The sequence below is a fragment of the Zea mays genome, chromosome 7 (assembly GCF_902167145.1).
Source record: "Zea mays cultivar B73 chromosome 7, Zm-B73-REFERENCE-NAM-5.0, whole genome shotgun sequence".
Taxonomy (NCBI): Eukaryota; Viridiplantae; Streptophyta; class Magnoliopsida; order Poales; family Poaceae; genus Zea; species Zea mays.
In genome coordinates, this window is record NC_050102.1 from 23,842,093 (window position 1) to 23,868,360 (window position 26,268).

Consider the following 26,268-nt stretch of genomic DNA (forward strand, 5'->3'; position numbering starts at 1 on the left):
ATGAGACTCGTACCCTATTAGCGGTTTCAACTGCGGATAACTGTCCTGTGTGACCGGAGGTCCTGAGATCTAGGCTCCAGGAAACGAAGCACTGTGGAACCAAGAGCACAAAAGACAAAGAGTCTCATGAGTTGCTGTCCTCTGTCTATATGGCAGGTTGAGCGATATGCTCTTAATGAAGTCAATGCTATAAGCAGGGAAATTGTCCTACAGAATTTCCTTAATGATTTCACCTATATGAGATGATTGTGGGGTCGCAATCCGGGAGAGAATGGGGTTTTCTCTCTAGTGAGCTCATGAATAGATATTAAAGGGCATGACCGTAACGCCCTGCCCCGTAAGAGAAGCAGATAATCTGCCTAGTACTATGTGCCTTTTGTGCGAAGATTCTCATACTAGGTTTTGTGGATCAAGGCGTAGTCCTCTGCTTACTCGTGCAGGGTTGGAGTACACTGGGATAGGCTTTGGTTCAAACCTAACAGGTACCTCTTCCGAAAAGTAGTATATAAACAATATGGGAGATCAATGACATTGATCAGAAAATAAGAGTGAAAATGGTGGGGATTGCTGTCCATTTTGAGTTTTCACTTTATAAAAAAAGAGGAGGGGCCAGTCGGGTGGGCCGCTTCAAGGTCCAGCTGATCGAGCAGCCCACCGGCTGGCAGCTGGCTAGGGCTCGTTGAGGAGCGGGACAGCAGAGGAAAAAGCTCGTGTGCAGGACGAATGCGGGAAGTTGCCTGGCGGCGGCGCTGAACAGCTCAGCGACTCGTTCGCTGCTCTGCCGGATCCTGCGCAACTGCCTGGCGCGGCCGTTTCCTTAAGATGGGCGAGCGCTCCCCTGGCTTTTCTAAGGTTCTCTGCTCCTCTTTGCTACTTGCTGTTCCAGTCTCCTCGATCTATTAGGTCCCTAGCGTTCCTGTGGTTGATCGCTGGTGGTGATTGGAAGTTGGTAGAGGTGGTGCTGTTCTTGTGCAGCGAGGTTCTCCCGTGCTCCTTGCTTCACTTGTGCACCTGTGTGGTGCTGTGTTTGTCTGATTATTGTCCACCGTGGTCTGGTGTCTGGGCTCCCTGCTGCGCGGTGTTCGTCTTCTTTGGCTAGTGTTGTTGTAACACCCCTGGTGTTACGATAACTAAAATTCTGACATGTCATCATAAGCACTTGCATTATCTTGCTTGATACACCTAGAGTGCATCTACTAGGTCTAAAAATTTCGAAACAAAGATAGTGTGTTGCGTTGATATGAGCTAAAGAGTTTGAAGAGTTAGTGAGTGGTTGAGTGAGAGCAAACTACTTCTAAGCTAAAAATGCCTTGGCCATGAAATCCAAGTATCAAAATTGGACTTTGAGGTAAAGTGCAACCTTGCTTTAAGTGAGGGATCAGACTGGAAGATATTTGTCTGGAGAAAGGCAAACTCAAATGAAACCCTCAACTAGCCCAAAAGTGGAGTTTTAAATCTAGAGAGAATTTGCTAGCGGTCCATATATCAAAGTTGTAGATTTTTGAAAGTTGAACAACTTTCATGTATGGAGAATTCCAAGTTTGAGAGGAAAAGTTGGAGTAAAAAGCTTAATTCAGTTTTGAATCAGATTTGAAGTTTGCTGAAAATAATATCAACTAGCTGTTTTTGGGCCTTCATAACTTTTGATCTATAAACAGTTTGAAGATGGTCATTGTAACAAAATTATAGAGCTACATGAGGAGTATAAGTTTGGTTAAGTCACCTAGCACTAAAACTGTTAGGAACTTAGAGAAAACCTGGTCCAAAGTAAAGATGTCAGAAATTGTAGGTTTCAGACTTAATGAAATTCAGATTCTGAATTTCAGCAATTGGAGCAAACTTTGAGCTATTGTAGTTTGGAATCCAAGAGGTTTTGGTTAATGACCACTATAGGAAACTTGTAGAATAAGTATGAGAGAACAACTGTTATTAAGTGTCACAGCCCTCGAACTATATACAACTAGGAGAAAAAGGTGATCCAAAGTGAGGCTGTCAGACTTTTAAATTTCAGGTTGTGAACAGTGTCTGAAATCAGATTTCTGTGTTTTGATAGCTGTTTTAGAGCCTGTTTTTGGCTGATCTAGAGGGTTTTGGGTTGTGATGTTTATTAAGGAAGTAAAGACCATATATTGGTGAACAACTTCCTTAAAGGGTGATGGACATGATCTCATACAAGAATTGGAGTAACAACTGCTTAAAGTGGGACTGTGTTGTGGCTGAAACTTAATTATATTCAGTTATTGAAAACTGAATTTCAGTGATTGTGACATACTTTGGAGCTTCCTTGTGAATAATCCATGAGGTTTTGAGCTATGGTTTCTATAGAGGAATTGAAGACCATAAGTTGGTGTACAAATGTATTTAAGGGTGATGGATATGATCCTACACAAAAAGTGGAGAAAAAGTAAACTGAAAATGGACTGTTGGGTTACTGGTGACTGAAATTGGTTCAGTTAACTAAAACTGGAATTCAGTAAATGGTGCCCAATTTGGAGCTCATTTATGATCAATCCAAGTGGTTTTGGACTAAAGTTTCCATAGAAAAGTTGGAGCCCATAGTACAGAGAACAAGTTTCCTAAAGAGAGTTAGACTTGATTCTACATAAACCTAGGAGTAAAGTATATCCCAATCTTCTCTGTCAAAGTGGTTGTGACTGAACTCAGTTCAGTCAGCTGAAACCAAAATTTCAGTGCTTGATACCCAGTTTGTGGTGCTAGTGTGACCATTCTATTGAGATTTGTACTGAGAATCATATAGTGAAATTAGAGACCAAATAAAGAGGTAAACGTCTCCTAAAGTGAGATGGACCTAGTATCATGCAAACTATGGAGTAGTATGCATCTAAACTCCCTCTGATAGACTGTTTTGGGCTGCTTCAGTTAATCTGAAACTGCACTTTTCGGTGCTTTTTGGCTCCAGTTTGGTGCCTATAACTTGTGTTCTGTATAGTTGCAGCATTGGGGTGCTATACCAAGTTGGTAGGGCTGTAGTTGGTGACTAAATTTGGTTAAGGAAGAAGGGTTAGTTATTGTATGAAATTGTGAGATTAAGGGCACTGAACATGAAGAAGTGAAGTGGAGCAGTGGCAGTCCAATATGGATCAAAAATATCTGCAGTAAAGATCTTCACCCACTACGGACTCCATGGGTTTCCAGGGAATGTTTGGATAAGTGAAGGCTGGTATGAGGTAGGGTCGTGAGACTTGGTTTACTAGCTAAGGACTGTATTGAACTTGTACTAGATTGATCACAACAGACACATCCTCCTGTCTGCTTGTTGTCTTGTGCCCAGCCGTGGATGAGGTTCATCACCCCTGCGTTTACCTCCTATGTGTTGTCCATGCACTCCTGCTACGTGTCCATAATCGTGGGGCTGCTGGCGTCCCCGGCGTCCTCCTCCATCATGTCCTGGCCGAGCTCTGGAACATCTGTCTCCCCATCCCTTTGCTTAAATACTGCTGCTGTAATCCCTGCTGTTCTCAAGTTTTAGTTGCTTCACTTGGTGTCTTAGCGGTTCGTGTTTGTAAGTCTAAGCTCCTCTTCCCAGCCACCAACTCGATCTGCCCTAGTCTTCCCATCTCCTACTTAAGTCATGGTCCAGTAGGCCGTGCAGTCCTAGAGCTCGAGTGATCTCCTTGGCTGTTGTAGCCTATGTTTCCCCGGAGTTAATCCCCTCCCAATATCTTGGTCCATCTGCCCAGAGCTTGGTGTACCAGTCCCTAGGTGGTGACCATCGTCGGCAGTTAGTCCACCTCGTCGTGACCAGGTAACTTCAAGGGTTTCCTCAGTCGAGTTGTGCATATTTTATGCTCTGCATAAGATAGAGAAGCTCATATGATGGTAAACCATTCTCCTTAAGTAGGTTTGGTTTGGGGGTGTGTATGGAAAATAGAGTGAAAGCTGCCCAAAAATGAACTGTGAGTTTGCACTGACTGAATTTTTGTTCAGATTAGCTGAAAACTGGATTGCAGCAGATTGCTCAGTTTGGAGCTCTCCTATGACCAGTTCATGAGGTTTTGGGTTACCAGTTGTATAGAAAAGTCAAAGACCAGATGAAGGTGAACAAGCTTCATCAGAGGAGTGGGGCTTACTACTGTGTAAAATATGGAGAAATATGTGCTGCAATTTTCTATGTCATGTGTTGTGTTCAGGTCTTTTTCAATTAGCTAAAATTTAGCCTTTGCGTTTCCACCTCAAGTTTGGTGCTATGTAACTTGAGATCTGTTTAGGGTTAGCTAGTAGCTGTTGTAACAAAGATGGAGAGAGATTATAGAGGAACCATTCATAGTAAGGAAATACATTGAGCCCTCATATGGAATTGCGAGAAAATAGTGTTACAAAACCCTCTGTCAGACTTGGAGTGGGTTGTTTCAGCTAACTGAAAACCTGTTCAGGGTGTTGTTTAGTCAACTTTGGAGCTCTGTGGTAATTAATAAAACCAGAATTGGGTTAAGAGTTTTACAGAAATGTGAAATACCAAGTGTAGGAGAACCAGTTTTATACAGGTAGATTGGCTTGTTAATTTTAGGAATTTAGAGAAAAGCCTGTTGCAAAACTCTCTGTCAGACATGGTAAGGTGCTGTTTCAGATCGAGGAACTGAACTTTTCAGTGTTTTGCTCTAACTTTTGTGCACCATAGCTACTGTTCTAAGTATTTTCAGCTTAGGGGTTTTATACCAAATGGGAAGGGCTATAGTAGGAGAGTAATATTGGTTCACAAAGGTTGGTTGGTTGTTGAGAAGAATTGTTAGATATCTGGGCTTGAACAAAGAAGAAAGCAACAGGGAGTAGTATTGCTAACGGACTGTATTCAGTTAACTGAGATCTGGAATTTCACTGTTGGTGCTCAGTTTGGAGCTCTTTGGTGACCAAATCATGGGGTTTTAGGATAGGAGTTCCATAACAAAGTGAATTGTGGCTGATTCTTGGACACTATAACTTGTAGTGCATGCAGTTTGGATCCTTGCTTAAGGCATAAATGAAGTGCTTGGTTGGTTATGGAGGCAAGGTTTCCTAGTTTAGTTGGTGAATTGAGTTGTGATATTAGAGTATTTAGTTCTCTTAAGGTTTTATTAGTTTTTGTGTGCACGTTTAGAAAGGTGTAAGTCTTGTGATGCTTTTTAGTATTTTCTTTTCAAGTTGCATCAGCATAAGCATTCATGTTCATATCTTTACATGTAGAATTCCCAGAAGAAGAAGATGAAATTCAAGAAGTGGTTTCTGAAGAGGAGTCTGCTTTAGTGCCTGCTCATCAAGTGATGGGAGCCATCTAACTGGGGTTTAATAGAGGGATTTAGACCTCCGTCTCTGCAACAAAGGCAAGCCCCGGTGCATTTGCCACCTTCCTTGTATTACAAAATTTTATCACTTATATGCTGCATTAGGTAATAGGAGTTGAATGATTAAACACTTGATGTATAACCATCCTTGAAAGATTGATTATCATACCTTGTTACCTGTTTTATAAAAACTAGTAATGCTTAGTTATGCTTATAGATTAAGAAAAATGTTTTTGATCTATGACTCATGATTTTTAAAAAGAAAAAGGGCTTGGGATGATGGAGACATCCTCCGCGGGGATGAATTCATCATTCAAGCAGGGTACCTCTGCCAGGTATCAAATTTTGAGAATTTGTTTAAAATGAGACCATACGTTGAGCTGGACAGGTCGCCCGTCTGTGTCGATTAAGGACCGTACCGATTGTAGGCCTGTTGATATAGGACCTTTTAACTGGCCACATACCTCGTCATGGGTAAGCCTGCACCCGGCTACTCCATATGTGAAAAGACAATCGTGCACTGGGAGTGGAGAGATGGCGGGAGTGGCGTGTACCCACCTAGCACGTGGCTGGATGGTGGAGTACTGTACTCTCGGGTGGCGCGGACCGGTTCACGTAGTGGAGGACCCGTGGGAATGGTAGCCATATGCAAGGGTTAAGTGCTACATATGTCGTGTGGCTGGAGATCCCCAGCTGGGTATTAATCGATTCAGATCGCCGTTACTTCTCGGATATGAAGACTGGATCGCTGCCCTTCATCGTAGATAACAAGCGAAACAAAATTTGGATTTTAAAAGCAACCTAGTGTAGGTCAAGTAAATGATCTAGATTAGGAAAATGCTAGATTCAGGCTAGAAGATTCAGGTAATAAACTAACTTGTGAAATAAAACTTGGCTTAAGGACCCACTTCTAGTAAGCTTTTCTGCAAAATGAGTCCTTGAACTTTGATGAGTTTTACCTTGATTCCCAAAAGCCAGCATACCCTTGAGAATCTTTTCTTTAGTCGGGTAAGTCTTGCTGAGTAATTGCGTACTCAGGGTTTTATCCCTTGTTGTTTTTGTAGGAGAAGTTTTATTCCCTTATCTTTGGGTTAGTTACTTCATGTGGAGGACTTGAAGCTTAGAATGTTTTTATATATCTCTTATGGAAAGGCTTCACCCTTCCAATTATTGTAATAAGTTATGCACTTCGAGTACTATCAGGACTTGTAATAAATACATCTCTTTCTACCATGTAAAACTTGAGTTCTGGAATGTAAAGTGTACTTTGTAAAAGTCTTCCGCTCTATCTTCAATGTGTGTGTATCAAATGTGATTATGTAATATACCTGTTATGTGGGAGATCCTTGGGATGATGAGTTCCAGTTGGCGAACTCGATAGCCTTGTTAAGTTACCCGGTACACGTGCACAGCCATCTGAGGTCATTAAGGCAAGGATTGGTGCATGTGGGCCTGATAACTTGGGAGGGCTGTCACAGTTGTGGACGTCTCCCACGGCCTCAGCAGCGGCTCTAGTATCTCCGTCAACCTCCCGCCGTGCAGGTCAGGACGTGGGCAGCAGCATTGGTTTTTTGGGACAGAACCTTGTGTTCGCTGAGATGATCTTCCCACGTAGACAATCTACATGATGTGAGTTGTCCGTTGCCTCACTTTATTTACTGTTTAATTTTGTGCAATCTGCTAGTATTAAATACTTGGGTGTGATTGCACTATTGTGGGTGGATTTGTTTGCTCAATGATAATAGCGGTGTAGTGAGACAACGTGACAGTTTGAGTTTTAGTGTGTTGTTAATTTCAGCATTGATATTGTTTGTGCCTAATTAAATCTCTATTTGTTGAGGCTGTTTACCTGTGTTAAATTCTGCTATATTATTTAGTTCACAGCTTCTTACTATTAGTATTTATACTTGACTATTAGGCTTATTACATTTGATCTAAAACTCTGATTTGGTAAGATAGGACTGTCACGTTAGTCGAGGATCTTTAATCACCATTTAGCGTTGGAGGGCTGTCTAGTGCAGTAACCCGCTTTTTTTAGAGCAATATTTTAAAATAAACAATCATGTTTATTTGTTTAATCTGCTTTCTTCATTTACAAGCCATGTTTAATTTACAAATGGACCTGAGTAGCTATGTTTCATGTTTTCAATTACTGTAATTACTACTGTTCATTGCTGTTATAATTACATATGACATTTATCTGAGTTATATGATTGTTTTATTCAGAATTAGAATATTTAATAGCATAGAGGAACAAAACCATATATATGATGAAATTCGATTGCTTTTCTAGAACAAATACAATATGGCTAAGAACTTCTTCGAAGTAACACAGCATATTCCCGAAAAGAAGGCTCACATAGAAAGAAAGTAGCTGACCATCTTGTCTATGGCATTGTGAGAAGACCCACCAATCTTGAAGCCGTCTTCCATTCTGTTCTTGAGCTCCATGGCTCTTTCCCTCATCGCATCACCCTCCCTCTCCTTCATTAGCTTCCTGATAGCCCTAACAATCTTGCCTCTTTCCAGCTCGCCTTCCAGCGCAAACCCTACACCCCAGGCTTCCTCCACGTACCTCGCGTTCATCATCTGATCCGCGAAGCAGGGCCTGCATATCATCGGAACGCCCTCGCTGATGCTCTCCAGCGTCGAATTCCATCCGCAGTGAGTCCAAAACCCACCCACCGCCCGGTGCGCCAGCACCTGCTGCTGCGGCGCCCATCGGACCACCTTTCCTCTGCCCTCCACTGCAGCCTCGAAGCCGTTTGGAAAATCTGGACCGTCCAAACCCTGCACTACCACTACTACGTCTGGCCGAACCACCCATAGAAAAGGAAGGCCACTGTTCGCCAAACCCGAAGCCACCTCCAAGAACTCCCTGGAGTCCATGGATGCCAGGCTCCCGAAGCTGACGTACAGCACAGATCCAGACGGCTGCGTCTCCAGCCACTCAATGCAGCCGTAGTCCTGGTTCAGTAGGCTACTCCCCGTGCTCTCGGAAGAAAGCTTGTGGAGAGGGCCGACAGCGAGTACCAGGGGGATGTTGAGCTGATCACGGATCGTCTCCAGCTCCGTTGCCTCCAATGCGTCACATGCGTTGATCACTAGACCGGAGGAATTCTTCACTGCTTCAGTGGCTCGAGCGAGCAATTTGCTCACCCCTTCATTGTCGCCCGTTCTCGAGTAGTAGAGGTCCCTTACCGGTAGCGGTGTCAACTCCTTCACCGGCATGTACAGCTTCGACTCTGATTAAAACGTAGTGTGCATCACATTACATATCGTTATTAGCATTGATCAGCACAACAGATAGGAGAATCTCTTGACGTGATGTTCTCTTTTTTGCTTCAAATTGTCTTGTTAATCCTCGAATTAGCATTTTCTGTCAAAATTAACAGCACTTAATTATATCAGAGGCCATGACTTCTTGGTCTCATGTTTTAGTTGAATTAGAATTTCAAGTGGTCAAATTTGTTGATCACAAATATTTGAATAATTATGTATGCAAATATTCTTTCCATTTCAAATTGTATAGCATTTCAACTTCGTTCTAAACAAATCTTAACTTATGTTTAAGTTTATACATAACACTATCGGAATCGGGCTCTTTCACGAGTGTCTGAACAAATCTTAACTTCTGTTTAAGACCGGAATCGGGCTCTTTGCCGAGTGTCTGAACAAATCTTAACTTTTGTTTAAGCCATCACTCGACAAAGATATCACTGTCAGCTATAGACGGCTGCTGACGGTCCTTTGCCGAACGTCGCTGTTCGCCGAGTGTTTGACACTCGACAAAGTTGTCTTTGCCAAGTGTCTTCCTGTAACGAGAGATCTGCTCTCGGCAAACATGGTCGTTACTGAGACTGGAACTTTGCCGAGTGCCCGACAAAAAGCACTCGGCAAAGCGTCGAGCACTCGACAAAGAGCCGGTTTCCGGTAGTGTAAATGCATAAACATGGACAACCATAAAGAAGATGAAGCTGGATTCATATCTTTGTTTGAGATGTCCTATAAAGATATAGGGATTTAGTCGAAGTCTCGTCTTATAGGCCGTGTTGAATCTTAGTCATCTGTTTTGAATTAGAAATGCTTAGATTTTTTTATCTCTTGTTTGACTGAAGTCATGAATATATGGAAGGTATGGTCCCCCATCTTGCGGATGGGGATTGTCGATTCTCCAATATGTAGATAATACTATACTTTTTATGAATCACGATATAGACAAAGCTCGCAACATGAAGCTACTTCTTTAGGCTTTTGAGCAAGCATCAGGTCTCAAGATCAATTTTCATAAAAGTGGGCTTTACTTCTTTAGGGAAGTACATGAGTATCTGGACCAATACAGAAATCTTTTCGGATGCAATGCTGGTAGTTTTCCATTTAATTGAGGCATTCCCATTCATTTGAAGAAACTTAGGATTGTGATTCAAAGAAAGTAGAGGAATAGTTTGAAAAAAGACTCAGTAGCTGGAAGGGAAACATCTATCTGTTGGAGGATGCCTAATTTTAATTAATTTGGTTCTTACTAGCCTTCCAATGTACATGATGTCCTTTTTCTCATTATCCAAGGGAGTACTTAAGAAATTGAACTACTTCTGCTCTAGATTTTACTGACAAGGAGACGAGCAAAAGAAAAATATAGACTTGCTAAGTGGAGCATCTTGTGCTTGCCTAAGGACTAAGGGGGGCTTGGTATTCTAGATTTAAAGACTAAGAACAGCGTACTATTTAGCAAGTGGTTGCACAAGTTATTCACGTATGATGGCCTTTAGCAACAAATCCTTCAAAATAAGTTATTGGGCTCAAAACCTTTGGTTCAAGTAGGTTGGAAGCCTAGGGACTCCAACTTTTGGGCTTGTCTAATTAGAGTAAAACATGAATATCTTTGTGTTGGGGTATTTATGGTTGAAGATGGATCTGAAGTTCATTTCTAGGAGGACTCTTAGTTGGGGGAACACATCTAAAGAATCAATATCACTCCCACTATAACATTGCCATACCAAAATTTATCACAATCGCTGAGGTCCTTAACTCCTCACCTCTAATCCTCTCTTGGTGTAGGCATCTTGTCGGCACTAAAAAAATTGCTTGCAATGAATTGAGAACTCGCATAGAGGATATTATCCTGTCTCAGGACCAAGATGTGTTTAATGTATTGGAGCTTTCTTCAAATGGCAACTTCTCGGTAAAATCCCTCTATGATGCCCTTATGATGACAAACCTTCCCAATATCAACCAAAGCATGTGGAAACTAAAAATACCACTAAAATTTTTAAAAATATGGTACTTGCAAAGTGGTTTGGTACTCACGAATGATAATTTGGACAAACCTTATCATAGTACATGAGTCTGCCATCCCTAGCTTCTAGTTGCGCCCATCGCTCTCTAGCCGCGCGCCCACGACCCACGTGCTCCCAAACCCTAGCGCACAAGAAGCCCCGGTGGCCTTGCACCCACAACCGTTCGATGCAACCCTGCAGGTGAGGGAGGCTCCACAATGTAGTCGCACTCGCGAGTGATGTTGTTGCCTACTTTTGTCTTTTTATTACCTCTGATTAAAATTTCTAGGATGGAAAGGGCGGCGGAGTCACGGAGATCTTACTTCCTATGTGAGAGTGAGTATGTAGGTGCCAAGGAGAAACTTCATCGCGCCTGCAGTTTCTTGGTTGCAGTTTCATCGCTCCAACAGATAGTAGGTTGTAGTTTTTTGTTTTGCCTGTGTGCGTGTGCGCGTGCAGGGGCCAGGGAGGGACTTCATCGAGCTCTATAAGGAGCACATATGCAATTCTCTCTTTTGTTGCCCTAATTAATTCTTTTCACATGTAAATACTTGTTAATTTGTTATTGGTGTGAATTGATGTCTTGGGTTTGGAAGTTGAAAACTATATAAGTATGGTTGTTTGGAAACTGTATGGTTGTGTTTATGAAAACTGTATGACTATTTATGGAAATTGTATGACTGTGTTTCTGGAAATTGTATGGTTGTTTGTATGGAAATTGTAACTATTTGAAATATGTATGGAAATTGTATCTGTTTCGAAACATTTGAGGATTAATATGAAGAAAACTAACATGGTGATACAACTTTAATTCCTTTTCTAAAACTTGTACATGTTCCTAAAATTTATTTTCCTTTGTTTTTCAAAGTTTATATGATTCTATTTTACTTAACAATTAACAGGACTTGGATTTGTCAACTGACACCATCGACCAAAGTGTGTTGTCCTGCATCTGCATGGAGCTTTCTACCTTCTTAGTGTCCCAAGTAATTGACAAAAAGGAGAGTTTTATTGGTCCAAACCTGCTCATTTCTAATGTAATGATAGTATTGAAAGTGGTGACTGTGAGAAGTTGTGTGTATGTGTAAACCTCTGCATGCACTTAATGGATTATTTATAGTGTTTATTCATATGATGTGTTATTCTCAATGAATGTGATATGGCATGTGCATTATTGTGTAATGAATATAACTTCTATGATCATGGGTGATGCCTCTAATGCATGAAAATAAAGTACTACTATACGAAATTAGAAACACGTATTAAGAAAACAATGTCACTGCTATAAAAAACTAGAGACTTGTATCAACAAAACCATGTCACTAATCAAATAAATATGTGACTCGGATTTACAAAACATGTCACATGACTTCCGTGAGGTAGGTGTTTCTGCTCATGTTAGTGACAAGATTTAAGTAAAAGACATCACGGTTATGTAAACTCAGTGACGTGTGTTCACCAAATCGCGTCTCAGATTTGCGTGATTAGTGACATTGATTTATAAATACACATAACTAAGGTAGTTCTATTAAGGACATCATTTTTAGTGTCACTGGTTAGGTTCAATCAGTGACATAAAATATGAGACACATTTTACATGTGTCACTAATTAACCTAAAAACATCTCTAATGGCACGGTTCTAACGTAGCGACTTTCTCTTATGCTAGAGGCTTAGCATGCAAGGAAGTGCATAGAGTGCAGCAATACCAACAGGACACACCATTAGTGTAGCAGCAACATTTATTGTATGGAATAGGAGCATCATCATGCGACACATGCACATGACTACATGAACATGGGGCTCAAGGTACATGCATGCACATGCATTTATTGTGTGGTTGCAAGTTGTGTGCATGCTTGGTGTTGCAATAACATGCATGGGAGAGTACAAGGTCAATTTAGGTTGGTTCTAGCCCTGGGCGATAGTACCCGTTCATGTGGCACCCCGACCGTTAATATCGACCACCACATCTCTATCATCTGTCAGCACGAGTGCACGATAGCCAAAGTAGCCAATTAGATGATAGGGTTGGCACCGACCATGTTGGACCCATACCGATCGGTATCATGTCAGCACGAGTGCACGATAGCCAAAGTAGCCAATAGGATGATAGGGTTGGCACCGACCATGTTGGACCCATATCGATCGGTATAGACCCTACTGCTAAATCATTGGCCGGTATCGACCCTATCGTTGGAGCACCGATTGGTATCAATTTTGATCAGTTGATACTAGATGCCTGGTGACATGTGGCACATTCTAATATTTTGCTGCGTCATTTTGAATATTATTTAAAAAACAAAAAACCTAGAACCTGGTCTATAGATAAAGGAGTGCTTGAATTTCTCTACCACCACCTCATATTGATCTCACCCTCATTTCAATGGAGTAAAGCATTGTTGAGATGTTTTCATCTAGTTTGGAAGAAGAGGTGATTTGAGTCTTCCATGACAAGGAGGCGACAGAGGCAAAGTCAAAGATACATCGATTATGACTGTGATTCCGCCCACGACTAGTTGATGCAAGACTACTTTAATGACTCGTGTGTGTAGCCATCGCTCTACTTTCATCGAAGGTACCACAAACGAAGGAGTCTCTTTAAATCTTGGAGAGGTATATTGAGCATTCCGCTACTCCACTATTAGAACCGATGCACTCAAGCATAATGGTTTCTCCCTCCACCAAAAGTGCACAGCTACCCTACGCTTATGTACAGTAGCGTTGTTGACTCTATTCTTGAGTATATCAAAATGGGGAAAGTTCCTCCTTGAGTGCCTCAAACTGATTTGTAGAGGTGTTTATTTCATGTTTCGGTGAGCAGTATAGCCGTTGTCCCACTGCTGACAACCTTTGGCGACTATTAGCTAAGTGAGAGGAAAGGGGGTTCCCTGGTACGATAGGGAGTTGATGTTGCATGCATCAAAAGTGGAGGAACTGTCCTATTGAATGGAATGGATAGTTCACAAGGGGGGCATTGGATTCCCGACCATCATGCTTGAGGCAGTTGCCTCATATGACCTATAGATTTTGCATGTTTTTTGTGTATGGTGTGTTCAAACAACGATGTGAACGTTCTCAACCAATCTCCCTGGTTCAAACAACTAGTTTTTAGCTTATTGGGATTATAGCTTGGTACATTGGACATATCCAGTGCCTACCACCAAGAGGTAATGATTGGATTTCAAGTTGGGGCTATAGATAAACCCCTTGTCCATCTTGGCTAGCACCCTTCACTCATCACACTTGAGAATAGCTTTTTGGGATAGAGAAATACACTGCCCTCACTTACATCTTGTATATCATCATTTGGGTGAGACTAGCTAGAGAGCTCCTACTTCATCACATATAGTTGTTGCATCTCATGTCACTAGTTGAGCATATTTGGTCTAATTATGCTCCTATTACTCTTGATGATTGTTATCACCTAAACAACCTAGAGTTTATGGAATTTATTGAGCAACTATAGGAGATTATCATTTGCTCCAAGCATCGTTGTAAGGGGCTCTTGTGCTCATTTTCCAAGGAAAATTCGTGAAGAGCAATTATAGTAAAACCATGGTTTATTGGAGTGTATTTTTAGTGTGGTTCTTATGGTGCCCTCATTATGGGTTTGGTATAGGGGACATAGGTGAGAGGAATGGTCAAACGATATGTAGAGGTAGAATCTTTTAATGTGATGAAGTAAAATATTATAGATAATACATATAAGGGAGTTGTATAGGGGGAATTGTTGGAGACAGTCTTATACGCATGGGGCCGCCACTCATGGTGCAAGCTCGGAGCATGGTAACCATGCTTATTTTAAGCAAGAGATGTGCGAGAGCCAACAAATCGCTTGGGTTGAACTGGATTATAGATGGCCAAACGGGTCGGCCCGACCCGGCCCGTCCCGTTTAAGGCACGGCCCGTTAGGCCTGGCTTGGCAAACCGTGTCGTGCCAGACGGGCCCACGTGCCGCGGTAGCGGCCCAGGCACAACCCGTCAACATGCTAGCCGTGTTGGGTCGGTCCGGTAGCACGTTGGCCCATCTGAGTATATTGTATAATTCAGCAAAAAATGTGTAGCTATGTGGGCTCGAACTCGCAACCAAGTATATGAGAGACTTAAACACACCCACCTAGCTAGTGTGGCTACAATTTTATTACGAGTGTATGAGAGAGGTGAATAATTCAGCAAAAAATATGTTGAATTTTTATACTTAATATGTGTAAACTATTAATTTTTAAATAAAAATGTAACTGTGTCGTGCCCGTGCCAGCACTACGAGTCAAGATGGTGGTTTAGGCACGGCACTATAGCCGCCGTGCCAGCCAATGACACTATACTAGCCAGGTCGGATCGTGTCTAGGCCGTACTTTTTCGTGTCGTGACTAGGCTGACCCATCGTGTTAGTGTCAAATGACTATCTATAAACTGGATGTGTTTTTCTTTCGTGTAATCTGTCGGTGAAGCACTATTCACCTCTCTCCCTTTATTGCAGGGGGGGGCACGACTTCCTAAAATGCTACTGCATATGAGGTGAGAAGGGATTTACTTTGCAATTTCTGTGGGGAAAATGAATCGCATTTTGTGAAGTTACCTTGGGGAGGCAGATAACCCATTTGGTGAAGCATGGGATAAGCCAAGAAGCAGCGGAAGCACGCGGCGCTGGTGGTTCGCAGCACCATTGTGGGCACGCCGAGCCCCCGCGCCACCTCCAGCAGCGTCAGCAGGTGCGCGTCGCCGACCAGGCACGCGACGACGTTGTCCCGCGCGTTCTCCTGCTCCAGCAGCGCGGCCAGGCGCTCCCGGAACGGCGCCTCGCACGCGCGGTTCAGCTCGAGTATGCGCTCGGCGGTCACCTGCGCCGGGTTGCTCTCCGGCGTGCCGTCCGGGACGGGGACGAAGTCGTAGGCAGGGTGGCGGGACGCGTCGGGAGCGTTGAAGTCGGTGTGGAAGACGGTGATGGCGAAGCCGCGCGAGTGGAGGAGGCCGGCGAGTTGGAACATAGGATTAACGTGGCCCTGGTACGGGAGCGGGAACAGCAGCACGCGGCGGTGGCGGCGGCGGTCGCCGGTGGTCGACTGGTCGTATCTCTCCTGGAGTTGGGTGACATAGCCATAGCCATACCGTACGCTGGATGGCAGGATGGGCTGGTGTCGTCGTGTCCGGTTTCTTTGGCTGGTTGCTGCCGAGCTATCGGCTCTAAGGTGATGAACAAGGATACATAATGCAGTTTGTGGTCGGAAGTGAAGACATCAAACATGGCATATAATATAGAGAAATGTGTGGGCAGGATCACACGAGAACAAGACAAATCTTACTCCAGATTCCATCGTATCATCACTACCGGAATCCGAGGCTTTGCCGAGTGTTGGCTTCTTTGCCGAGTGCCTTTTGTCGGTCACTCGGCAAAGAAAGCTTTGCCGAGTGCCGCACTCGGTAACGTTAGGCACTCGGCAAAGACAACTTTGCCGAGCGCTGAACACTCGGCACAGAACGGCACTCGGCAAAGACAACTTTGCCGAGTGTCAAACACTCGGCAAAGTGGGCTCTCGGCAAACGGCCGTCAGCGGCCGTCCCAAAGCTGACGGCCGTTAGTCTTTGCCGAGTGTCATCCGTTGGCTCTCGGCAAAGAGATTCTCTACCGAGTGCCACATAGTAGGCACTCGGCAAAGCATACTTTGCCGAGTGTCATTCCTGGACACTCGGCAAAGTATATTTTTATTTTTTTTATTTTGTCTCTCGAAATTTTTGTGGTATGTTCCTACACTATGTAGACCTACATGTATCATTTGTGGACAATTTTAACAGAGTTTTCAATCGTTAGTAGATTTAGTTCGTTTATTTGAATTTCTTCGGAAAATTTAAATTTGAACTGTAGGTCACTCGAAACTTGGAAAACCGTGCATGCAAAAATGATATTCATGTTACTTAGCATTAGTTACGACCGATTCCAGGAGCGGACCGGAAACTTCGAGCAACATGCTCACTAAACATGGCCGTGAACTTGCCATACACATGTTTAAAAATTGTATAAAACACAAACAAAGTCAAAAAATCCTGAAACTTGTCCACGTGTCATGATATCATATGTACAGGCTGCGATAAAAATTTTAGAATGTTTGGAGAAAGTTGTGGGACACTATTTGTAGAAACCTAGGAGAACTACACATGAAATCATAGAGTTTCAATGTAGTTCTCCTAGGTTTCTACACATAGTGTCCCACAACTTTCTCCAAACATTCTAAAATTTTTATCGCAGCCTGTACATATGATATCATGACACGTGGACAAGTTTCAGGATTTTTTGACTTTGTTTGTGTTTTATACAATTTTTAAACATGTGTATGGCAAGTTCACGGCCATGTTTAGTGAGCATGTTGCTCGAAGTTTCCGGTCCGCTCCTGGAATCGGTCGTAACTTATGCTAAGTAACATGAATATCATTTTTGCATGCACGGTTTTCCATGTTTCGAGTGACCTACAGTTCAAATCTAAATTTTTCGAAGAAATTCAAATAAACGAACTAAATCTACTAACGATTGAAAACTCTGTTAAAATTGTCCACAAATGATACATGTAGGTCTACATAGTGTAGGAACACACCACAAAAAGTTTGGTTGCCAAAAATAAAAAAAATAAAAAATACTTTGTCGAGTGCTGCCCAGTTAGCACTCGGCAAAGACAACTTTGCCGAGTGCCTGTCCTTGGGCACTCGGCAAAGTCTGTACAACACATCTTTGCCGAGTGCTCTACAGCTAGCACTCGGCAAAGGCGACTTTGCCGAGTGCCTGAGATCCAGCACTCGGCAAAGGCGACTGTGCCGAGAGCCCGAGATCCGGCACTCGGCAAAGTTTATTTTTTAATTTTTAAAAAATCTTTGCCGAGTGCCGAATCGCGGGCACTCGGCAAAGAATGTTTTAATAGCGTTACAGCGCCCGCACTCCCTGTCTCTCTCTCTCACTCTCACTTTCTAAACGGCCGCCACCCGCCGTCGCCCGCCGGAGCCCGCCGTCGCGCCCGCCGTAGCGCCCGCCGTCGAGCCCGCCGTCGCGCCCGCCGTCGCGCCCGCCGGAGCCCGCCGTCGCCCGCCGTCGCCCGCCGTCGTGACGCTCGAGCCGCCCGCCGTCGCGACGCTCGAGCCGCCCGCCGTCCGCCCGCGCCGCGCAGTCTGCCCGCTCGCCGCCATCTGCGCCGCAGCAGGTACGTATGTTGATATACATAAGTAGTTCCATTTGTTGATATATATGCAATAGAGAATATATATGCACTAATTCACATTTGTTGATATACATAAGTAGTTCCACTTCACAATAAAAGCGATAGTAGCACAGTAGCGCAGTACGTATAAAGTTTCTATATAATGTTTGTGTGGCGATAGATATGATTGTGTAGGGGTCCTAGTTTTAGTTGTATGCCGATTAGATATGATTGTGTGATGGTGGATATGAATGTCGATTAAATGTGATTGTCGGCCATCGTGCCGTTGATATATGTGTGAATGTCAGCCATCGTGCTGTTAATTTTATTTGCAGGTTTTGGAAACCTCCCCGTGCAGGGGAGGTGCTGCCGAATTTTTTTGTTGACATACTTGTTTATTTTTTTTGCAGAGGTCTTCCTAGCCGCTGCGGGTCTGCCTCGCGTCGCCACTGCACCGACCCGCCACAGCCCCACTAGCCTGACTCTACCGCCACCCTAGGTATAACCTCTACATCCGCATCATGGTCGTAGATCACGTAACCCTGTTAGGCGTCTCCCGTTCGAAAGAGATACGGTGTAGATATGCAGATCTTTGCATATCTACAAATGTATCAGTTTCGAATTGTCCATGTTTTTTGGACAGCCTGCGGTTGCGTAGATGGTGTTAGTTTCCATGCTCTACTCCGGTCCGAGATAGAGTTTCGGCGTCACCTCCCTGTTGTTCTCCGGACAGTACACTCTCCCTGTCAGGACGTGTATCCGGAGAACAGCGGGTAGGTGCTGCCGAAATTTTATCTCGGATCGGAGTAGAGCATGGAACTAACTCCATCTACGCAACCGCGGGTGGGATTAGGACCTATCATCACCTATTAGAAGGTAGGAACGTAGTGTACATGCATTACATGTCTATATTAAACTATACTCGGTTATATATATGTTAGAGGATGGAGGACCGTGAGTGGATGTACACGGGCCGCGTTCGACGTAATGATGTCACCCCAGAATGGATTAGGAAGACCGATGCTTTCGTGGAACGGGCATATGGCGAAGCTGCTAAAGGAGCTAGCCTAGTCCCTTGTCCGTGCAACAAATGTGACAACCGGAAAAGAAAACCAAAGAAGGCCATGGTAGAACATATTTGGAAGAATGGATTTACGCCGGACTATACTCGGTGGATCTTCCATGGTGAAGCGCATCGCACGAGAGAGGAGGTGGTGAGACAACGCGTCGAGGATTACGATGCTGATGCCGGGGTAGCGGACATGTTGAACGACTATCACGAGGCACAGTTCGCCGAAGGATGTACGGAGGACGAGCCAGAGGCGACCGCAAAGGCATTCTACGACATGTTTGACGCGGCACAGAAACCCCTTCACGGCAAGACAAAGGTTTCTCAACTGGATGTCATTGGGCGTATAATGGCGTTCAAGTCGCAGTATAGCATGAGTCGAGACGCCTTCGATGGTTTGTTGACAGTTATTGGCAGCCTGCTTCCGGAGGATCACGTTCTCCCAAAGAGCATGTACGAGGCAAAGAAACTCCTTCGTGCACTCAAGATGACGTATGAGCAGATACATGCTTGTCCGAAGGGCTGCGTCCTATTTAGGAAAGAACACACTGAGGCAAAGTACTGTCCGAAGTGTAAATCGTCTAGGTTCATGGAGGTAGACTCTGGTGATGGACAGAAGAGGCAGCTCGACATCCCCGTGACAATCCTACGTCACCTTCCGTTCATACCGAGGATCCAGCGTCTATACATGACAGAGGAATCCGCGAAACAGATGACATGGCACAAAAAAGGCAAACGATACAATCCTGACAAGATGGTTCACGCATCCGATGGTGAAGCATGGACCCACTTTGATGTCATTCACCATGAGAAAGCTAAAGAGGCTCGTAATGTTCGTGTTGCGCTGGCCACAGATGGGTTCAATCCCTATGGAATGACCGCTGCCCCATACACATGTTGGCCTGTGTTCGTTATCCCCATCAATCTCCCCCCCGGCGTATGCTTTCAAAGACAGAACATATTCGTGTCGTTGATAATTCCTGGACACCCGGGGAATAAAATGGGCGTGTACATGGAGCCTTTGATTGATGAATTGGTCCGTGCTTGGGAGGAAGGGGTATGGACGTACGACCGAGCTACGAAGACAAACTTCAAAATGCATGTTTGGTACCAGTACTCCATGCATGACTTTCCGGCGCACGGGCTATTTTGCGCCTGGTGTGTTCACGGTAAGTTCCCATGCCCAGTTTGCAAGGAAGCTCTTAGGTTCATTTGGTTGAAGAAGGGTGGCAAATATTCGTCATTCGATAAACATCGACAATTTCTCCCTCCTGACCATGCATTCCGACTAGACATCAAGAACTTTACGAAAGGTGTCGTGGTGACAGACCGCCCACCTGCAATGATGACTGGTGCCGAAGTTCGCGAAGAGATAGATGGTCTCATGGCCAACCCAGAAGGTGGTTTTGTGGGATATGGTGAGCAACATATGTGGACACATAAGTCGGGATTGACTCGGCTCCCCTATTATGATGACCTGCTCCTTCCACACAACATTGACGTGATGCACACTGAAAAGAATGTTGCCGAGGCACTTTGGGCAACAATTATGGAGATTCCTGATAAGTCAAAGGATAACGTAAAGGCAAGAGTGGATCTGGTAGAGTTATGTGATAGACCAAACCAAGAGATGAAGTGTAACACCCGGATTTTAGGGGTCCAAAACCCGGGCGCTAACATAAACACCAGGTATGCTGGGACCAAGTCTCACACATATGATGTAAAGTGGCACAGGATCGAATGTCACATCTTTATATATAACAGGAGTTCTATACAAATAATAGTTACATTATAAGGAGACAACGGTCCAGCAACCCAAAGTTGACTGGGAGACGACGGCCTAGACCTCTCACGAACACATCGCAGCATCCTCCAAGCGCCTCATCCTGCGATACCAGTTCTTGACCTGTGTGGTGTGTGAGACAGCAAGAGTGAGCTCACATACGTTCATCGCTCAACAAGTTGTGGGGAATAATGTGCATGAACTCACCAAAGGTGGGAGCTCACGTGAAGTGTAAGGCTTACCAAAGAGGATGGTTAGAGCTGAGCATTGCTTTTAAAGTTGGTCAAAATTTTATTAGCAGTTACTAAGTATAAATAAATACCAAACCCAATTAAATAGTAGAACAAAAGTAACAACTTCACCTGCGATGCAATGCATATGACAAATTGAGTTTAAGTTCCATAATTTAATCATGTGAGGGTCCGAGCTGCTCATGACCGTGAGCACGGCTAGTATACCAGTTTTACACTCTGCAGAGGTTGCGCATCTTTACCCACAAGTCGTGTATCCCATGTCGCCAGGGTTTGCAAGGTCCTTAGACACTTCCGAGGTGAATGGCTAGGGATCCACTACGAGGCCTTTACAAAGTTCCACTAGCTTCCGAAAACCCGCTACAGTTTATAGGAAGTTCCAATGCAGGAATCCCTTGCAGGACCGCCATCGCAGCAAAATCCTCCCGAGGGCCTCCCTACATTGACCACTCCCCTACTGCCCTTGCCCCTTTCGGGTAAGGTAGTCTTCCACTAGCTTTCCTAATTAATCAGCCAAGGGCGTCCCATTAAACCCTTGTGGTAGCACTGTTTTCCCGGGTGGTCGCTCCATGTTCCAATTAACATAATGATCTCATCATGAACAATAAATAACAACTGATAACCAAAGTATAATCATGAATAATGTAATCTTCATACCCAAAACCACATATAGCACTAGCAAGTACTACCCAGAAAGTTCAGTGGTAAGCAAGGTATAAAGATAGACAAACTAGGGTAACCTATTGGGTCCCATCAAAATTAACCTATGCAGATCATTATGATTAATCAGAACATGGGTGGGTAAAAAGAAGTGATCAAGGGCACAACTTGCCTGGGTCTTGAGATTCCAGGTACCAGGATGATCTTCAGATTGTCGTGACCTCACTGCTAGTCGTAGCAATACAAACAAACAGTGTATAGGCAAAATTAACATTACACCAAACATGTATGCCAAAATACATATTAATAATCTACATATTAAAATAAGATCACAGGAAAAAGAATTATTAATTTTTGAGTTATAGAATTCAAGTTATGAATTTCCTAAGATTTAAAGTGATTATAATAGGATTAGATGATAAATTAATTTCCTAACAGAGTTCATGTCAAAACAGTAATTCTAAATGATAGAGAATATTATTACAAAATTTTAGGAATTGGAATGACTCAATTTAGAGCTAAAATGAATTAAATATGAATTATACAAGTTTTAAGATTTATTTTTATACTAAAAATCAATTTTTAATATTAATAATCTTATTTCTCTGTTATCTGGACTGCGCGTCAAATAAAAAGAAACCCAGGGGCCACAGCGCAAGAAACCCGAGACTCAGTCAACAGTGCCCGTGGTACGGCGGGTTGATTCACTGGAACCCGAGGGGCTCATATGAAAAACGACCCGGCCGGAGGGTATGATGTGATCTGGGCCGTCCGATCGCGCGCCAACCGCCCAGATTAGATCACCTATTAAACGAACCGGTACACATCACAGGCCGTCGGATTGGAAATCTATGGTCCGCGCTCAACATAACCGAGATCGATGCGCAGTCCGTTGGATCTTGGATCTACGGTCGTCGTGCGTTCGGCCAAAACGGTACGCCAGACTTAATCTCAGCCGCCCACGTCGAGATCAACGGTACTGGGTTCATCCCCTTCCTAAACACTGGACCGCGGCGGCGCGACGGCACCGAGCGGCGGTGCAGTTCGCCGGAGACGAGCGATTAGGCGCCCCAGTGCCCTAATCGGACCCCAGAGAGGTGCTACACGATGTATGAACAAGGGCGAACACAACGGGGGTCTTCTTACCGCGCATGGTGGTGGCTGCAGTCCTGCCCACGATAGCAGACGGATCCATGGCGAAGGTCGAACCACGGCGAGCAATTCGAGTCGCCCAAGGCCACGCAGTTCAAATTGAAGGCGCGGACGGCTTCACGGGTCCCCGGCGAACGCCCCCACCCACCTGCACGCTTTGACTGAGGACGACCACGAGGAAATCGCTCGGCGGCATGGAGAAGGGAGCAGAGATGGGGCGCGCCGAGCGGAGGCTACTGGGGAGGGAGCTCGGGGCACTGGAGGGTTGAAGGGAGAGCCCGCGCACAGCTTGGTCTTATACTCCGCAGGGGCCAGCAGGAGATGAACAACACCCAGCGAAATCACCGTGCGCGGATTGGGGCGAACGACATGTGAAGAACTCGGTGTTTGTTGCAGCCGGAGACGGAAAGGAGCCTGACGAGAGGGCCCAAGCCATCCAACGCGCGCGCACGAGTCACAATGCCCGAATCCCGCGACGTCCGCGGTGGTTGTTGGCGCAAGCTCCGTTGAGCTCGCGCCCACGGAGTCCGCGACATACGGTCTGTGCGCGCGATGCGCGGCTGTTGCGCGGATGAAGAAAACCCTGACGGCGCAGGCCCACCCCACAGCGACACCGACGCACAAGGGAGAGTTGGAGAGCGGGGCCCACATGGAAGTGTCACGCGAGTAGGAGCTGGGCTGGCAGTGAAGGCTTTCAGCCCAGGCGGCCGTCGGGGGGGCAGATGGGTGGGCCGAAATGGAGAATGGGCGGCCCAGCTAGGGTTTTTCTTTTTCTTTTCTTTTATTTTCCTTTTTCCTTTTTGATTTATCTTCTTTTCATTTGAATCTCTAATTTGAATTTGAATCCTGTTATGAACTTCACTTTTGAGTCAAATGTACCAACTCAAATCTGTACAAGAATAATATATATATATATATTATAATTATTTTTATTTACATAGTAATTTCTTCCTTCTCTTTTCTCTTTTATTTTATATTTCCATTTTCAAATTCTAGTTTTCTTAGCTTAAGTTTGTTTCACAAATTTGAATACAAAGTGCAACAATACAATAACTTTATCATGAGAGGCATTTTATTTATTTATTTATTTGTTATGTTAACCCATATAATTCCATTAATCAAATATGCACAAAGAAGAGAAAACCAATTAACTCCCAAGGGTTCCATAATCCCAAGATACCCACTTATAAACATATTTATTTATTTATAACCTTATTTTTCTTTGATACAAATTTTTGGGCTCTACAAATCCTACCCCCCTTAAAAATAATCTCGCCCTCGAGATTTGTAAGAAAGAGGATATAGGAAGAGTGATTTGAAATCTAACTTTTAGTTTCTAATTAGTTCAAAATCAAGAGTCTCTCTTTTTTTTTCATTAGTAAGTGATTAGGAGAGCATGGGTATATATATGTATGTCCACTTTAATTATGTAGGATAGAAGATGTCTTTAGGGCATATATAGGTTTGGGTAAGAAAGAGTAGGATAAGAAAAGACTTCATCCAAGATTGTGGATCTTGACTCATCTTGGTGACCTCACTTGATCCTTGAAGACTTGAGTTGGAGCTCATCCTTACTTGATGAAGTTGATCATATTCTTCGGTCTTGTCTCTTTGATTAGGAGTTAGTGTATATTATCGGAGTTGGGGGAAATATGGTTAGAATAGTTATGGGTGAGATGGACTATATGATGTAGGCCAAAGTCTGGTTTGATGTCAGGTGTTGGTTGATAGATTATGTAATCCATTAAGACTCTATTGATTGGGTAGGTTATGTAACTTGTTAAATAGATCGAGTTGTTGTGTATGGCCAATGTTGATATAAGTCTCCAAATTAGGCTTTAAGTGATTTAGGAGTATGGCCTTATCCTTTCTACCAGCATTAAGTAACTCACACTAGCTTAGATCATATTGGATTAGATAGAATCCAGATTAGGTTGGTATGACTAGATTAAACTAGATAATATCTAATTACTTTGGATTAGATCTTGGTTGTTACTAGGGTGGGGTAAATATGCTTATTAGGACAAGATGAATCCATAAAGATAAGGTAGAATCTTTAAGATAAGATGGGTATTGTTAGGCTAGTTACTTTATTGAAGGATAATTTAGTTTGTCTAGTTAAATATATTTTTATACCTATGTGTATATGCAGATGCAATTGTGGACATTACTCCACAACCCATCACACTCAATCAAAGATTCAAATCAGACAGGTATCATAAGAACAAACATTCAAATATATAAACACTTTATAAAAATAGGTTTGTTTTTGTTCCTAGGATTAGGTCTCCTATTCCTAAAGTCACTTTAGGCATAGGATTTCAAAGTGTGAAATCCACATTTGTCTTTTAGAAAGAAAAGATAAGAATAATCAGAGTAAGCGGAATTAGATGAGAAAAGATTAAGATAAGTTTAGAAAAGAATCAGAGTAGCAAAGGTAAGTAGATAATGGTTGTCCAGTTCTATCTAGGTTTCGTCCTACAGTCAACATTCCTCTGATACCACTTCTGTAACACCCGGATTTTAGGGGTCCAAAACCCGGGCGCTAACATAAACACCAGGTATGCTGGGACCAAGTCTCACACATATGATGTAAAGTGGCACAGGATCGAATGTCACATCTTTATATATAACAGGAGTTCTATACAAATAATAGTTACATTATAAGGAGACAACGGTCCAGCAACCCAAAGTTGACTGGGAGACGACGGCCTAGACCTCTCACGAACACATCGCAGCATCCTCCAAGCGCCTCATCCTGCGGTACCAGTTCTTGACCTGTGTGGTGTGTGAGACAGCAAGAGTGAGCTCACATACGTTCATCGCTCAACAAGTTGTGGGGAATAATGTGCATGAACTCGCCAAAGGTGGGAGCTCACGTGAAGTGTAAGGCTTACCAAAGAGGATGGTTAGAGCTGAGCATTGCTTTTAAAGTTGGTCAAAATTTTATTAGCAGTTACTAAGTATAAATAAATACCAAACCCAATTAAATAGTAGAACAAAAGTAACAACTTCACCTGCGATGCAATGCATATGACAAATTGAGTTTAAGTTCCATAATTTAATCATGTGAGGGTCCGAGCTGCTCATGACCGTGAGCACGGCTAGTATACCAGTTTTACACTCTGCAGAGGTTGCGCATCTTTACCCACAAGTCGTGTATCCCATGTCGCCAGGGTTTGCAAGGTCCTTAGACACTTCCGAGGTGAATGGCTAGGGATCCACTACGAGGCCTTTACAAAGTTCCACTAGCTTCCGAAAACCCGCTACAGTTTATAGGAAGTTCCAATGCAGGAATCCCTTGCAGGACCGCCATCGCAGCAAAATCCTCCCGAGGGCCTCCCTACATTGACCACTCCCCTACTGCCCTTGCCCCTTTCGGGTAAGGTAGTCTTCCACTAGCTTTCCTAATTAATCAGCCAAGGGCGTCCCATTAAACCCTTGTGGTAGCACTGTTTTCCCGGGTGGTCGCTCCATGTTCCAATTAACATAATGATCTCATCATGAACAATAAATAACAACTGATAACCAAAGTATAATCATGAATAATGTAATCTTCATACCCAAAACCACATATAGCACTAGCAAGTACTACCCAGAAAGTTCAGTGGTAAG

General features: G+C 43.7%; 1 protein-coding gene and 1 long non-coding RNA gene across 2 annotated transcripts; one reads left to right on the plus strand and one right to left on the minus strand.

Annotated features, from left to right (window-relative positions):
* Window positions 1-2,991: 2,991 nt before the first annotated feature.
* Window positions 2,992-5,518, plus strand: LOC103648208 (uncharacterized). Its single transcript, XR_563326.2, has 2 exons — window positions 2,992-3,766; window positions 5,182-5,518. It is a non-coding gene; the product is annotated as an uncharacterized lncRNA (long non-coding RNA).
* A 2,007-nt stretch (window positions 5,519-7,525) lies between these two features.
* On the minus strand, window positions 7,526-15,776 carry LOC103649471 (UDP-glycosyltransferase 76B1). The gene is made up of 2 exons (XM_020541409.2): window positions 15,137-15,776; window positions 7,526-8,524 (listed from the first exon to the last, which is right to left on the minus strand). The coding sequence occupies exons 1-2, from the start codon at window positions 15,543-15,545 to the stop codon at window positions 7,635-7,637; spliced, it is 1,299 nt and encodes a 432-aa protein (XP_020396998.1). The 5' UTR covers window positions 15,546-15,776; the 3' UTR covers window positions 7,526-7,634.
* Between the last annotated feature and the right edge of the window lie 10,492 nt (window positions 15,777-26,268).

Bases quoted from the DNA above. Each gene is read 5' to 3' on its own strand.
- LOC103649471 (XM_020541409.2), bottom strand. From the start codon at position 15,545: ATGTTCCAACTCGCCGGCCTCCTCCACTCGCGCGGCTTCGCCATCACC. The intron at 8,525-15,136 runs GTAACTTCACAA...CGTTTTAATCAG, and splicing joins GGGTTATCTGCCTCCCCAAG to AGTCGAAGCTGTACATGCCG.